This window comes from Battus philenor, unplaced genomic scaffold (assembly GCF_028537555.1).
Source record: "Battus philenor isolate CCGP_79_NKW_IND1 unplaced genomic scaffold, ilBatPhil1.0.hap1 SCAF_10, whole genome shotgun sequence".
Classification (NCBI taxonomy): domain Eukaryota; kingdom Metazoa; phylum Arthropoda; class Insecta; order Lepidoptera; family Papilionidae; genus Battus; species Battus philenor.
The window spans coordinates 6,296,011-6,313,727 of NW_027181662.1; the positions used below are offsets into that span (position 1 = coordinate 6,296,011).

A 17,717-nucleotide genomic window follows, 5' to 3' on the forward strand; every position below is an offset into this window, starting at 1 on the left:
AGTATATTTACTTTAATGAATGGAAATGATTATAAAAACATATGTCACATTTTTTAGTAACTTCTTATGACCCTAGGTGCCTTGATACCTGATTTCGGCTTTGATTTATGGGACGCTTTGTACATGTGTAATTATAAGATATAAATGTCCAATATATAATGCACAAACAAATATATTAAATAATTAAAAACTTGACACCATAAAGGAACAAGTAAAAAGTAACTCAATATAAAAGTAGAAAGAATAAAATTTGTAACAATAAGACAAAGAATCAATATAATAGTAATGATAGGGAATGGAACGACAGAAAAATGGACTAAAGAAGTGACAGAATTTTGCTCGGGTATAATAAAAGAAGAATACAGCGCTATAGGTGGAATGATGACGTCAAACCGTAGCAGAAACAACATGAACGAGAATAGCACAAAGCTGATTGTTAAAGAGAACACTTAGAGAGGCTCATTCTACCACTAGTATAACCGTTTGCGAAAAAGTATGTATATGTTGCAGAAGAAGGCTGTGGAGAGAGAGAGAGAGAGAGATAGACAATGAACATCTGAGCTCCTAATCCAGTTGGAGACCTGAACGTCGGAAAGGGTTACTTCGCCCTTTTTCAACCCCCATAACATGGCCTTGGCGATGGAATCAGGGCGATCCGCGGCACGTATATCCTGGTGGCATGCAAATTAAATCTCGCGTATTTATGGCGGCAAAGGCGTTCCAGTAGTTTTGACAAAAGGCTTCGAAGAAGACCGTTGGGTTTTAGCCAGGAGTCCAAAACAATCCATTCGCTATTCCCGCAGCGGAGGGGGAAAAAAGGGTGGATCATGCTGAAAAGCAAGACGATCAATTAACAAAATGATCAATCGGTGTCTAAATAAAATTATTATTTTGATATTAAGGTATTTCTAAGAAAATATAAGGAAAAATATTACTTAAACACAATATTGATGAAAAAGGCTTTGATAACTTATTTATTATTTACACATACACACACACACACACACACACACATATATATATATGTATATAAATATGTATATATATATATATATATATATGTATTTAAAACGGAAGTAAAGAACATGGATATCAAAACCAATTAAAAGACAACAATTTGATTTGAACTGAAATAGAGTAACACCCCGGGCAATTCTCTAATGCAATTACGTTAAATAACATCGAACCCTTTCAAATATCGTGGACAGACGAAATTGGTATCTATTAATTGAATGCTGTTACGAGTGTTTCGATGTCTAAATGAATGTGAGAAATAATTTGAATGATTTTTATCTCTATCTGATTGGCTTTCAAAGAAATTGTATTAAGTACTAATATAAATTGACTATTTTTTTTTTGTTTAATAGGGAACTTACGATGTAGAATATATCGACTGTTGTTTTTGATTCCGGTATGATTAAACTCATTCTCGTAATTGGTTATAAAAACTTGATTTTTTCCTACAATTATTTATATTTCAACCTTTTTCAATAATTTTCGCGACTTTTTCTTTATAACCGTTATCATTTCAGCCGTTAGACGTCCAATGACGGACCTTTCGCAAAATTACCAGGCGGGTTAGAGCTGTCTGCTTCTATCGCCTTACGATACAATTTTATTCCACTATTTAAAAATGTTTATTTTCTTACTTTAGAATATTTTTAAAATTGAATATAAAAGATTTTTATGTCGTTCTCAAATAAAATAAGTATTAATAGTAAAGTTTAAAATGTTATAGCATCACTTTTAAGAAAAATAAATTAAAAGAAAGTCCGAATGTGTCTAAAAACGTTTTGCTGTTACAATGAATTAGATAAAATTAACTTCAATTTAATTATAGCAACTGTAAGACAATGCGAACTAAAGTCTTTGTTGTTTGCAAACCCGCATTTAATTAGGCAAGAATAGTAAGATGTTAATGAGGGCTAAGATAGGCTGAATACAACCATTGTTAACAGTACAGGCCATTGCACGCAGATACTGAAGGAGGAGAAAGTTACTAAATGTACTTTGTTTTGCCTCTATTTAGTTGAATACATTGAGTTATAAATTGTATTCTATTTAAATTAAAAATTGTTTAGCTAACTCTGCACGCAATGTATGAGTATTGACAACATTTTAAGTACTCCATGATACTTTGATGACCGCTAGTTCTATTTTTCTTTTGTAAATAAATCCATACAATAATTGCTTGGAAAAAATCGTTATCTAGAAGACAGCGATGTGTGTTTATTCTTTTGTCCATATCTTATAATTTTTTTTTCTGTTTCTGTGTAAATAAAAAATTAAATAATAAGTTCATTTCTAGATAGTTTAACACATTAGCATATTAGTCAAACAATACTGAATTAAAAAGGCACATAGTTCAAGAGAAGTCGTTGTTTTAGCCCATAGACACCAACTGCAAGGCAAAGCCAAAGATATCTATAAAAGATATATAACATAAACGCCACTCTTTGCAGACGGGCTAGCAATCGAAATTTGTTACTATGGTATGCATACCATAGTAACAAATTTCGATTGCTAGCCTAAGGAGGCTGCTAAAAATTGTTTGAGAGCAGTGCAATCCTATATAATTAAAGCACAAAGTGAGAACTATATACGATTGTATCCCGGGAAACAAACACGCGACCTACGATCATAACTCAAAGTCATTTTCTACTAAGCTACCACTGCTCACGAAGCGAATCAAAAATAAAAATTTACTTTTGCTGAGCTTTAAACTAAAAACAATTTTCTAATGATTTAAAATAAAATTAATAATTTAATAATTCATCTACTATTATAACATTCTGTTACCATTAACCGGTTTCTTGATATGAGATAAATTTAAAATTATACTTATTATCAAAGTGACTTAAATACAAAGGTTAATTTTGAAAAAAAAGTATCAATTTAAGCGAGTGTGCTATACAGGATGATTGATTATCAGTGTAAAAGATTTAAAGTGGTGAATGTAAATCATATTTTGCACCCAAAAAGCTTTAAAAAATTCACAATTATTTCCAATCATACTATATAATCTGATGACTCTGAAATAAGTTATATTAATTTATTTATGTACATAATTTTCAGAGACATTAATCAATAATTTATTTTAATATTTAGCTACCCAAGTTTTGTAAACGCGATTTCATATATATATACTTTATTATTGGATAGGATTTGCCTCACATGAATTGTCGGCAAATTACAATTTGCGTTGTAAAATAATTGAAATAAGATAATAACTTGTATTGTCTTTTGAGGAACAATTTCAATGTTCCGTTCATATTGAAAACAAAAACAACACGGGTTCTAATTTAATACATAACTCGTAAACCGAAACAAAATGTGTTTTTCTTAGCAAAAGGAAACATGAAAGATATATGTGACGTGCTGACCTGAAAATCTGGAGGATATTCATGCGAAAATTTAATTTAATTTGGCTGGGAAAACATAACGGATAATCTTGAAATCTACGCGCAACCATCCGTAGTAAATGATTATCTACGTCCGCGGAAAATGCAATTTACGTTTAATGACGTGAATTTTGTTTAGTTACGAGTCTTGCTTTACGATATTCAGACGTTAATTAAAACTTGGAAGAGTTCTTTAAGACCTTTCCTTGGCCGAAAAATATGAAAGACGAAAGTGAACATAATCTAAATCTTCCAGTAAGTGTTAATTGTGAATGTTAGCAATGTTTATATTAATTTATATATGCTTTAATTATTCAATGTTTATATTTATTAATATTTAATACCAACAAAACTTTTAGAGAAGAGAGTCCGGACAAGCGGAAGTTAAGAATTTTAAAGAAAACCTTCTTAAGTCTGTATCTCCCGACGGGTAAGATCTTTTATGTTTTCAAATAGTATCTAAGCCAGAAAGTAGTCTTAAGAATAAAATAATTTATTTTATATATAAAGCCTGTTCTTCAAATAAGACGTAAATTTAGTTATTTTTTTTTTGTAAATACATTCAAAAAGCGAAACATCGTGAGACATACGATTTTTATTTTTTAATTTCTTCTATTTTTATTTTTATTTTTTTACAGTCAGTCAATAGTATCGGGTGAAAATGAATTGCTTATTCCTCCGGCACCGCGATCTCGGTCTGGATCAAGAGCTCGAGATGCTCTTTTTGTTCCACCTAACGTTATGGCCGAATTAGATGAAACTAAAATATTTGAACTTAAAGAGGTGAGATAAATAAAGTAATGTGAGACCTCTAATTCAACGATATAGCGTATTCTTTTTTACTAATGTTTATTTTACATATTACATATGTACATACATATTTAAACCATATGCGTTAAGTTACATCGCACTGAGAATTTTGAGATTTAAAATCCATCTCTACAATATACTTTCTTACTTTACTATCGTCTTAAATTCATAAAATTAATTATGATCGAGAGTCCTTTCGTTTTTTGAAAAAAAAATATAACGTCATCATCGTTTCAGCTCATAGATATCTACTGCATAGCACAGGATTTCCCCAAAGATATCTATGTGAGAATATACCGTAATCGGCACGCTTAGCAGACGGATTGGCAATCGCAGTATATTATTATGAAATGCAACTGCCCCTGCTCTGGAAACTTGTTTGTGAGCAGTGCAATCCTATATAATTAATGCACAAAGTGTGAATTTTTTAAATTTGTATCTCGGGAATTAAACCGGCGATCTGTGATCGCAAATTTCAAACAAACCTCTAAACTACCACTGTTCAAACGAAATTATAGTGTAATAATTTTTATTAAGGCAGAAGCTTAACACTCATTAAATAAAAATTTAGTTATTGTGAAAGAGAGCATAGGTCACTCAAAGACTTTTATTATAACTTCATTTTACGTCAGTGTAATTAATTAATTAAATTTGTATGCAGGCATTTCTGCTGTTTGACTTAAACGGAGATGGATACATCGATCACAGTGACTTGCGCGGAACACTTATCAGCTTGGGCGAGAATGTCGACGAAAACGTCGTACGAAAAATGTTTTTTGAGGTAAAGATGGGCATAAATAATTAGTATAAAAAACATTAGCCACGACTATGGAGCGGCAAGCGCAGTATAGGACGTCCTCCCACATAGTGGAAAGGACTTCGTTAAATTTATCAGAAGATGCTATATCTAGTAATACTGGTAGGAAACAGACTTAATGAAAATCATAACTTCTCGCAGTCCTATGACTGAAATGGTGATTATGATGAAAATACCGGCATTCCTTAGATCACCAATTACTAGTAACTCATTGGTGATAGCCTTGTTCGTTATAACTTATGCCGTGTTTGTAAGATATTATACGAAAACTTAAGGTTATACCCTTATAACAGTATGAAATGAAAAATGATTGTGTATTTTAATTACTATCTAACTAATGTTTAATTATAATTTTAATTAATTAAATTCTTTACAAATCAAATAAAATGCGATACACGATATCGCCTTTATAAATTTTCAATACGTTTGAAACACGATTTCATTAGATCGTGCTAAAATAAAATCAATTAAACAAATAACTAGTTTAAATTTCTTTGTATATAGATAGAAGATACATTATTTATATTAAAAAACAAATAACAAGGTTTATTTTATTCCGATTCAGGCATCTCAACCATTAGATTTTGATGCTTTCGTCAACCTTCTAGGGTATAAAACCCTAGAACTTGATTCAGAAGAAACATTGAAGGCAGCTTTGTCTCGTTGGGATGCTGAAAATACGGGATATATTTCAGAAGAAAGGTATAATTCTTTACAGTATTACCAAGTATTTATAAAAAATTCAATTTATTATAACAATATTATATATAGTCATATCTCTTGAGCACGACGATTGTCTACGGGATCGAATCAATAAAGAAGAGATCTATCGACGAACAAAAGTGAAAGACAAAGGCCAGCGGATTTGCATGTTGGAGTGGTAGTGAACAGGCTACATAGCGGGCAGAGCTGATGTTCACTTGGGCTTTACCGTTCTGTAGTGTAAACAACGTTCTGGCAAGAACAGCGAAGGATCTTCTGGTTGACAAGCGAGGATATCAAGGTCGTCGAAAGACGCTACAAGTCGCTTCTTATCGGTATTATTAGAAATATGTAGAAATCTATGTCCAGCACTAGACGTCCTATGGTTGTAACGATCATAATATATATATAACAATAACTAAATTATAAACATGATATGTTGGTAATCTTTATCAATTATTCATTAGTATTTTATTAAATAATGCTAAGCAGTCACGTAAAGTAATAACCGACAACTTAGCACTAACTACAGAAATCACCTAACTTGTCTAATCTCTGCGGTATTGCGGCCTTCGAACTTGGAACAGGCCTAAAGTACCTAGCAAACTTTTCCTGATAAATATTTTGTATACTTCGGATAATTATTAACAACTTAAGGGAAAATCGATTTATAGATTATTTAATGAAAAACCATCACAATTAATCTAAAACAGTGATTTCCAATAGTTACATCACCGAAAATAAATTCGAATTGGTGTAGCTTGAGCACACTTAATGAAATATTTTTTTACTGATTCTTAAATAATACAATATCAATCATAAAGTGTATAAACTGTACCGCTTTTATAGCTTTATCTGCTATTAAAACAACAGTCAGATTACATAGCTCAAATCTATGTGCAAAAAAAAAAAGATTTATTCTACCGGCCAAGATATTTTAAATCTAAGCTAAAAAGCTTTAAAGAAAAACAGTTATTTACTCGAATTGGGCATTTATGTGCATTAAAACAAACTACTTATATCTTGTACAAATAGTTATCAATTTATTAATTCAATATTACCTTGCGATTTAAAATTGTGAACCATGTATAACGTACTTTACTTAAATTTATACATTGCTCTTAAAAATAAACTTTGTTTTTTTTATTCAGTAATATGACGAACTATACATTATCACGCTGTATATAGTATAACAATAGAAATATTTCATTATTATATTTGCTTTGCAATTATCGTACTGTGTTATTGATCTTGCAATTCAATTATTTAAAAAAAAATTATTTCAGGATACGACATGATCTCATGACGTGGGGCGACCGTTTCACGGAGAAAGAAACCGATTACGCTCTTGATGAAGCGCCTACAGTTGACAAAAACGGAAAAACTATGATCGACTACATACAATTTTGTAGCAAACTAAGCGGATTAAGGAAAGCAAAAAAATAATAAATGCGTACGAAAAGATTATAACTTGTCTAACTTCACGACAATACTTATAGCATTATAAAAACCAAAACTTGCTTTGATTCCGAATTGTTATATGCCAATAAACATCAGTGCATTTTTCATCGTCGTCATTGGGTAAATCAAATATAATACAATCTTGTTTCCGACAAGTTCTGTGCTATACCATCTTCTGTGGATCTAATCTAAACAAATAATAAATTATCTGATACATCAGAAATTCTTATTTTGCATACCGCGATAATAAGTGCTTTCGCAATTTGAAATAATAACCCTAACTTCCTTATATATCATAAGTCTGTCGAGTCCCAAGTCGTTTACTCTGCTTCAGCTCTGTGACAATAATTATCCGATTCAATTAATAAACTTCATTAATTCATTGTTAATAAAATTACTTATTGTCAACTGAAATTTGCATTTAATATTTAATTAATTGTTAATTGTAATTAAGAAAAGGCTTTTATGTCATTTCGAATACAATATCGTATTTAATTATAGGATATTGCCATTTTAATTCAAAAAAATTATGTGCTTTAGTCATGAATTAAAAATAAATGTTATTATGTATTACTACATTTTATTTTATTTCCAATTATTGCTATTTTTTTATAATTATTGCTATTATTATATTGCTGAAAATGTGGCTGAAGAATGAATAGTTAGAAATTAAGTAATTTATTTTATTTTAATGGATATACGACCTTGTTAAAATAATTAAATCCAGGCGAAGGGAGGCAGGGATCCAGGCGGCTTTCTATGTTCTTTCTATGTTCGGCAGTGGATATCCTGCAGCTAAAATAATAATGATAAATATAAATTTATTTTTTACTTAAACACATGTGTGCAGCGCAATAACATGTTGAATATTATCAGGGAAAAATATTTGTGTTGTCAACAGATATTTTTGGTATGAATCTTTGATTTACATATAAGTTTAAAACGTTTACGTACATGTATAAGAACAATCCCAAAACTTATTTTATTGAACTAATATTATTGTCTTCATACAAAATCGCAGGCAAAACACTTTTACGTTATCTAACTTATGTAACTTTTAAATAAATGTGATTTTAATAACAATACACAAAAAGAACTCTTTAGGTAATAGTTTTAATGAATATTTAGGCTTTAAAATAATATTATTAAATATCACTAAGGAAATCGATTTTTTTTACTTTATTCTTAGTGCCTTAATGATTTTCAATCTTTAATATTATTAAATATTGTATAAATAAAATATCGTGTTTTTCCCATAATTTTTTTGCCGTGGACAAAGTACGGGTTACATTCTTGATTAATGTGATTTTAATAACAATACACAAAAAGAACTCTTTAGGTAATAGTTTTAATGAATATTTAGAATTTAAAATAATATTATTAAATATCACTAAGGAAATCGATTTTTTTTACTTTATTCTTAGTGCCTTAATGATTTTCAATCTTTAATATTATTAAATATTGTATAAATAAAATATCGTGTTTTTCCCATACTTTTTTTGCCGTGGACAAAGTACGGGTTACATTCTTGATTAATGTGATTTTAATAACAATACACAAAAAGAACTCTTTAGGTAATAGTTTTAATGAATATTTAGGCTTTAAAATAATATTATTAAATATCACTAAGGAAATCGAATTTTTTTACTTTATTCTTAGTGCCTTAATGATTTTCAATCTTTAATATTATTAAATATTGTATAAATAAAATATCGTGTTTTTCCCATACTTTTTTGCCGTGGACAAAGTACGGGTTACATTCTTGATTAATCATATCGTAGTTCAATCATATAGTCGTTTCAGCTCATAGACACCCACTGCAAGGTATAGGCCTACCCCAAAGATATCTATGGTAGGGTGTACCATAATCGCTACGCTTGGCAGGCAGGTATTGGTACGTAGAGGACGCTGCTGTTCATCTTCTAAAAACCTGTTTCAGTAACTACGTGCAATACCATATAATTAATGCAATAAGTGTGAATTGATCAAAATTGTATCTCGGGACACTCAACCTGGACCTACGTGCTCAAATCACTTAATTATTGTATAAAATAACTATTTGATATTGTAGCTTGGCTTCTGATATGTAATTTACATAAATAAAAAAGAAACAATAACATCGATGACTAAACACACATTTTTTAATTATATTACGAATATATTCAATTTTATAGTGCAATGAAAAAAAAAATATAAGGACCGAATGATACAGATTGATACACGAAAACGGATAAATCCACAATGAAATTTTTAAAAATAATTTAATATTCAAAACAATAGAGTAAATAGATGAAAGTAAGCTTTTGCAAAATTTTAATGTACTATTAAAAGCGGAGACTATTATTACATTACTTGAGTTCTGAAAATCGCTCAGTAATGAACCTTCCAAGAAGTCGTGACCACCTAACTTTCTACAAGGGTAAGCAATTCGCGTGAATTAAAGCTCTCAGTTTCAAGAAATAAAAAAAAAATAAAAATCTAGCTACTTTCACCGCATTATTAATATGTTAAATCTGAAACATTAACATGCCATCAGGGAGAAGGGAAAATATATAAATATATATATATATATATAAATATATATATATATATATATATATATAAAATAAAAGTATATAGTATATAGTACGTTGAAGAAATAGTTCTAGTAGTGTTTATCACTAAAATAATTTCGGTGTCGTAACATACTTTCGGAGAACTTATATTAGGTTAACAGCATAACAATGTCGTTGATCCAAACGCTCCGGCAGTTCAAGCGATAATTTTCTTTGCCATCGGTGGATATTTATATATGCCCATCAAAACAAGACTATATTATATGCACATATTCCTCCATACTCAATAATAAGATTTTAAAAACCAGATGTTAAAGTCATTTTTAATAAAAAATGTTTAATTTCATCCTAATTTTTCTTTGAATATATATGTTATATTTATTTTTAATTTTAAAGTGGACTTTCTGCTATGGATTCAGTTATCGATATTTCAGCCCATAGATGCCCACCGCAAAACATAGGCCTCCACCAAAGATATCTATGGAGAGATACACAATAATCAACACGTATGGCAGGCAGGTGGATTGGCGATCGTAGTGTCATATTATAGTACGCAGTAGCACTGCTACCCATCCTTTAGAAACTTGTTTGTAAGCAGTAGTAATCCCATATTTTTTTTATTATTGTACAAAATGTAAATTATATACAAGACTGTATTCCGAGAATCGAATCGGCGACGTAAGATTTTATGTCTCAATCCTCTACTGCTAGGCTATCACTGCTCAGTATAGGTCTAATAACATATAACTAAAGTAGGAAATAGGTTCAGAGACGAGAGTAACTTATTAAACACTGTGACATTTAGAAACAAGAGCAAAAAAAAATGGAGGCATTAATTGTAATTTTAGAAACAAAGGCACGGATGTCAATATCTACGGAATATAGATTAAAAAAATAAACAAAGTCTAAGATGACTATAATTAATTGCGTATGAATATTTATTAATTATTTTAAATTATATATTTAAAATCAATACTGTAAGTGTAGATACGGCTACATTTTCATTTCAGTTGTATCTCTTCTAAAAATTAGAATATAACTTAAACGACACAGTCTTGGACCGAAAATAATTATATGTAAAACATGTAACCTTTTTCTAATTATGTTAACCAAGTTATAAACAATAATTTAATTCCAATTAGCTTTTATTATTTTAACATGTATTTTATTATCTATAATCCTGTAGCTTTCCCGACCAATCGACGCGACTGTTCTCACGCAAGGAGTCGGGATGGAAGTTTGTGATTTATGGTGGAGTTTCCGCATTTCTTCACACGACCTTGGAAAAAAAAATTACTTTTGCGAAATTCAAGATGGCGGCCTTACCGCGGATACCAACTCTTGCTCTAGGGCGTTTTTACTCGATATCGGTATCGTTTTCGGGTAATCGGAGGATACTCTATACCACAGAAATACGGCGAGTTGAAAAAAACAAAAAGGCCGCCGAGATCTCGCATGACCGTGTTCGAGCGCACGCTTTGCCGTCGCGCGTCGTCGGTCTTGTGAAATTTTTTCTTTTCAATGAAATTACAATTTTTAAACAAAATAATGTTTTAACAAAGTTTTTATTTGGTTTAATACAGGAACTATAGGAAAAGTATGAAACTTGGGTATTGCGCTAAGAAAAAAAAAACTTTTTTTTTTGTATATATTTTTAAAAAAGTAATAAAATAAGTGTCGTCAAACAAAAACCAAAAGTTTTTATTCAGAAACCTGAAAAGAGATTGAGTAATATTTTTGATAAAATAGACATGCAGGAACATGTGTCGTGGTTGTAGTGTTTATATTAACCTATTTTTATCGATCTCGAGTGGCAACACCGCCTGTGGCGATTTTTCCGCTCATTTTACAAATCCGATTGCACAGCCGAAAGTAAACATACTCTGTAAAAACAATGGATGTAAAATATATGCGGAATTATGAGCTGATTATAGCAGAGGTACTGAAAAAAGAATTACCATTTTTTTATCAGCACGTGTAATAGATTGGTGATATTAAAAATATTTTTTTAATATCATCAATCTATTAAACGTGATATTTTTTGAAAATACAATAAAGTCATCAAACTATTAAATAAAACTATTCTTTTGTATAACGTCATCTGTAACCAAAATGGAAATCAACGTAAGAAAGGCCTCATTTATATCTAGGCTATAAATATGTACATCATAGCAAATATGCCACTAACAATGCAATTTAACTTCAAATTTAATATCTAATAACATTTAATTATAATTACTAGAAATAATTACTGTATTTTATGAAAAAGTAGTAAACGTGGTCACTGAATATGACACTATATACATAGAATTTTATAAACAACCGGTCCAGTATTGGGACTTACTCATCAATAATTGGTGTTAAATAGATGACGCGGTTTGACATGTCCTAACTAGGTTAAAAACCCTAATTAAAAATAAAGATGGCGTTTTATAATGAATAGTAAAATGATTAATTTATTATGATATTGCTGTGATAAATTTTCCAATGTTCCATTATATGTTTATTGTTTAAAATTATTATTGTCTAATTCTTTATGTCACCAACTCAAATTTCCGCGGCAGTATCGAATCTGCGATTGAGTACTGGAACGTTTTGACGCGCGATGAATAAAACTTGGTAATAAAAATAGCGGTTAAGTAATAACTAAGCATAACTTAAAAATAAAATTAAAATTTTCGTTTTACTGCAAAATATATTAGCTTAAACAGAGCTCGCCTCTGGATAGAAGCATAGTTACAAATGGTTAAGAATACTTAATAAAAACTATTAAAACAAAACAAAATAATAATATTTTTTTTATTTTGTTACGTACTTAATAGGTAAATTGTTATGCTGACATATTCTATTTACACGTTTGTCTATGTTAAATAAATATAACGTCATAATATATAGTGACTTCATAGTTTTTATACAGAAACACAGCCTTATTAACACTTGCCTATAAAACTTGGTTCTTAGTTTTAGTTCTGGGTGATGGATCTTGGGTATTGTAAGCGTCTATACAATTAACTGCTGAGATTTTTGACTTTAAATTGAGGTCAGGACGCATTTATGATGATTTTTTTTCGATAGTTTTGTAACAGCTTAGATGCATACTATGTATGACCTATTGTATTAAATATGACATGAAAAATTTTAGACAAATACATTTCTCGCACGTCGTTTTATTATTATCTTATATATTAATCTACTCTTGCAAGCAACCTAGTTTAACCATAAATATATAAAAAATTGACTTTTTATTACGTTATTCTATAAGGTTGCTTTGACAGTTTGGTAGAATTATTGGTCAATAAACCAATTATTCCTATTTACTGGCACGTGTTATACAATTCACACTTGACAGTAGATTCATCACTCATAAGATTCTTTATTAATATCACTAGATGGACGTGGTAAATAAAATCAAGTTGTTGAAGTCCTCAAAGACCATTTTCATATATTATCCGAAGTCAACTACTTGATAGGTTATAAATGTATTTCATTTAATTTATTATAAACACGTTAGCTTTGTAGCCTTGGATATAAATATGAGTTTCGTGCTGGCATCGCGTGCTGTGGATGCGTGCAAAAGGTATCATCACAAGACCTGCCGATAAATTATAGCGCTGAATGCACTTCGGGCGCTTTATTTTATTATAGCGTAGCCATTTTTAAATTTGTTTATACAAGCACGATGCTTAGAATTGAAAGCTCTATTTTCTGTTTAAAACTTTACACATACTGCATCAAATAAAGTAATTTAGTGGTAAAAAACCAAACCAACTGATGATTGTAGGTTTTTGGTAAGAATACCAACACCTGTTCAATTGCTCACAAACTACGAATTAAGTTATTATAGAAAAACTGGCATGTTATAAAATCAAAAAAATCTGAATCAAATTAAAAAAGAAAGCGTACTTATCATAAAGTTAAAACATACATTGTCTCTATAATTATTTTGTCTGTGAAGTGGTAAATCCAAAAAAGACTTTTATGTCCGTAGCATTTTTTTTTAAATTAATGTGTATGTGTTTTAATTAATATGCGGGTACAATGACCCGTATAAGGTATATCCTGATGAAGAGAATCATGTTCTAGTTTCATTTGTACTAGCTTTCTTGTTTAGTATACATATACATACACTTGTAAACACACTTTTATGTACTTAATCATGTTTATTTTACGAATGTAACCTTTTTAGTTTTTAAATTTATTTTTAGGTTTTTTAGTCTCAATAGATTGTTTTCTTTAACATTTATTTGATATGTATCTATCTGAAAACTTTTTAAGCTCTGTGGAATTTTTAAAATTATGAATACTGCTATATGCTAAGTAACTGTTGTATTAACACCAATTTTTTCTGGTTAAAATCAAAGACTAACTTGAATATAACAAAAGGTAGGTTACTTTAAGTGAATATTGGGGACTGAATATTCTGCAATTGAAGTATGCAAACACATGTTTCCATATTTACCGTAATAACATAGAGAATGTGACTAAGTACTTACTCGAGTTGCTCCTTGTAGATGTCGAAGTCGGTGAATATGAGTTCAACGATCTGATGAGGGCCGGCGATGAAGGTGTAAAGGATGCAAGAGACGTGCGCGGGGTAGGGGCGTGGGTAGTCCGGGCTACTGAACGTACCGCGCTCCTTCCCCAACGTGGACGTAAATCGAATGCAGGAACAACCTTAAACAAAGCAATATTTTAAATAAAACAAACTTAAAATATTTTTATATCAATAAAATGATCATTTTAAACACTAAAGGATTATTTACAGTAACCAATGTACATTATAAGAAGTAGAATTGCCAGAGGAATACTTCTTGATATAAACTAGAATTAAATGAAGCTGCTCTATAATAATCGTCATAATCAATATTTTAAACAAAACCGGTAGGAAGGATGCTAAGTTAAAAACTATGAGCGTTACAAACGCGACCTGATCTAGTAAAGGTCCACAATAAACTGTTTTTCTGTTTTCACTTTTGCTTTGACCTTAGAAAATTGATCATTTCTTAGCTTTAATATCATAATCATTTGACATCATCTTTCTTAGAAATCCTTCATTATATTAAAAGATTTGATTTTTTTCAAATTTTGATCAATAAACTTCTTAAATTTATCATATGATCAATAAGAGACATGTTATGGCATACACAGTTAAACAACTGTGTATGCCATCATAAAATTACTAACACTTTTCTAAACAGAAAAGAGTTAATAATTTTATGAACCTTAGAGTAACAAGCAATCTAGTGCTTACCTTATATACATCGCTAATTTGATATATTTATTAATATGCTTATTCACACAGACTAAACTGTCATATATATCATAATGAATGGAATCCAACAGAAGAAAAAAGCACTTTTAGTAACCTAAGCCGGATTTACAATTTCCAGCTAGGCTGAGCTCTTACGTTGCTTTGTTTTTGTTATTGGAGTCATCAAGCGCTAGAGACTTCAGTTTGAACTGTCGTTCATTAAGCGTTTAACTTTTCAATTCAGGGACGCCCGAGAGGGGCACTCGACTTTATGCCTTGCTTTTGTTTGGCTACAAGGAGTCATGGTTGAAATATATCATCAAGAATCTTTTCAATCCTGCGCAAAATTCCCCTGTGAACTCTATGCGCTAAGTTTAAACTATGTACAATCGCCGTTATTAAAAATCACAAAAAGTCAGTAAAGAAACTTTATTATGATTACTACTTACTTTATTACAATTATAATATTCTCTTAACTTTGACGTAACAAAACAATGTTAAAAGATTTTGAAAAATTATAGCAACGCTTTCACCGAGTCATTTCAAATATAGCGAGACTGACTCAGGTATTTAAGTACTTATACTCTATTTTTCAGTAATTGTAGGCACAAATAAAATTACTTGGCTTTTCTGATTGAGAGAGCGCGTTTCAAAATAAAATAAATATTCAATCAAACTCAAAACTACGCCTGATTAATAATACATTGTATTAAAAAATAAAAGATGCATAATATGTGTATCGCGGGAAGTCGACTGCGAGACTTGTAGGCGTTCCTTTGTTGCTGCTGCCAGTGCGTGGACTCCAGCCCAAAATCTCGAGGCCCCATCGCCCATTTGCAATGTGACTTACCCACTGCAACTTCAAGTTCAATCCACTGAGCTAAGTGGGTTACTTTCATTCGTCTACGGATCTACTCGTTCTTAATTAGATCTCGTAGAAAAACTCCCAGCATAGCCCTCTCCTCTCTGTGTTGCTACGAATTTAAATGTTTGTCTAAATTAAGAAAAATATATTCATATTACATATTTAGAATGATAGCATAACTTTGTTAAACTGTTAATTTAATGTACTATTTATTTAACATTACTTTATAAACTGTAACAACTATTTAATCAAAAGCATATACCCAATGTTAATCAGATTTATACGTTCAATAATGGCCAGTTTCAATTCCGGAAAATGTGATGGGTTTACCGCACTGTGGGTCGAATTTGGCTAGCCACAAGAACTCCACGGCCGAGCGAAATTGTATAAAATATACAAAATTACAGTTCGTTATAAATTCCAAAATTCGTCCCTAATTCTTGTTTGATTGATTGTGCTTAAGTTTTAACGTGAATTACTGTAGACAGCGTTTTTGTGCATTGCTTAATTTGATACAAATAATAAATAAGATAGTGATTATTTTTTTTTAATTTTGAACGACATTATTTTTTTCCTAGTACTTTTTTTAAATATACTTTAAACATTGAAGAAGTTTACGCTTTTGTTTTTCGTTCCAGTTAGGCCAAATAAAAAATTAGACAAGAGCGAAGCATTTTTCAAGTGTACTGCCTGTATTTAAAAATAATATGTATTATTTTGTATTTTAAAAACATGTAACGTAGAATGTACATTTAAAAACCTTGGCTTGATTACTTCGGCTTTATGAGAAAACAAGCTTTATGACATAAAATATAATAACAGTGTAGATAATTTAATAATCGTGTTATATACGTAGATAATTATATTTTGTGTTATGTACTGCAAACTAACAAATCACTTTCCGCACAATACGCTCCTGGAGTTATGACTCAATGTGTTAATATGATTAACGATGTCGTTATTAAGTAAAGACGTATAACTCGAACAATGTTGTGATATTAAAGCATGGAGCCTTGATAATAATATAATATGTAGTATCAGATAACCTTTTAGCCTATTTTGACATTTAAATCTTAGTTTATATTCTGAAACAGTCGCACACTCTTAAACATGTATGTATATATATATGCATATATATCATCAGAAGACGGACGTACTCTGTTCAATATACCCTTCCCCTTGATTGTCAATTCAATATGTGTTACATGCGTGCCAGAAACTAACGCAATTTATTTCCCGATCCCTCCATCTAGTACAGGCAATGGACTCTTCCAAGTCTGTCACCCAAATGCCCAGTGGAGAGAAAGAGCTATCGTGGCCTCACAATTCAACCTTACTTCGTGTGCAAGTCAGTTGCAACATAAATTAACTGATTCGATCCCGCAATTTATTACCTTTATTGTAACATACCTAAATTAACTGTTGTGTTCCCATAAAACAAAATAAAATGCCCATCATAAAAAATTAACAAAATAAGCTCTAAGGTATATCGAAAAGCTGGCACGAGTTGTAATTTTTAATATTTCGTAGCCAATAAATTTAGATATTATGGGAACATTAACTTAATAAAAACGTGTCCTCTATTTTTCAAAGATTTTCTTCACGTCTTGTTGTATAGAGGTACAACAATTTTACAAGTATAGTAAGTCTCTGAGACAGCTTGAATTCTTTGGAGTGGAATCAAGTAATGGCTGAAGTCACAGAACTGAATAACTTTAAATCCCCGACTTAACAGAAAGTAGAGTTACACGAAGCCGTGCTTAAAGTGCTGTTGAGAAAATACCACTATCCATTTTATTTTTATATAAATTTCAATTCAAGTTCTTAATTGAAAATTGTAATCAAATAAGTATAA

General features: G+C 30.4%; 2 protein-coding genes across 2 annotated transcripts in view; one reads left to right on the plus strand and one right to left on the minus strand.

Annotated features, from left to right (window-relative positions):
* Positions 1-17,717, minus strand: part of Sol1 — a 365,472-nt gene that overhangs the window by 325,152 nt on the left and 22,603 nt on the right. Inside the window, exon 3 of the mRNA XM_068770529.1 lies at positions 14,240-14,420. Within this exon, the coding sequence (XP_068626630.1) occupies positions 14,240-14,420 (181 nt within the window). The remainder of the gene's footprint in view (positions 1-14,239; positions 14,421-17,717) is intronic.
* Positions 3,569-7,718, plus strand: LOC137925957 (myosin regulatory light chain, smooth muscle). Its single transcript, XM_068769459.1, has 6 exons — positions 3,569-3,656; positions 3,761-3,831; positions 4,040-4,184; positions 4,873-4,992; positions 5,594-5,730; positions 7,017-7,718. Exons 1-6 carry the CDS (start codon positions 3,621-3,623, stop codon positions 7,174-7,176), a joined length of 669 nt encoding a protein of 222 aa, XP_068625560.1. The 5' UTR covers positions 3,569-3,620; the 3' UTR covers positions 7,177-7,718.

Bases quoted from the DNA above. Each gene is read 5' to 3' on its own strand.
- LOC137925957 (XM_068769459.1), top strand. From the start codon at position 3,621: ATGAAAGACGAAAGTGAACATAATCTAAATCTTCCA. The intron at 3,832-4,039 runs GTAAGATCTTTT...ATTTTTTTACAG, and splicing joins AAGTCTGTATCTCCCGACGG to TCAGTCAATAGTATCGGGTG. The intron at 5,731-7,016 runs GTATAATTCTTT...AAATTATTTCAG, and splicing joins GGATATATTTCAGAAGAAAG to GATACGACATGATCTCATGA.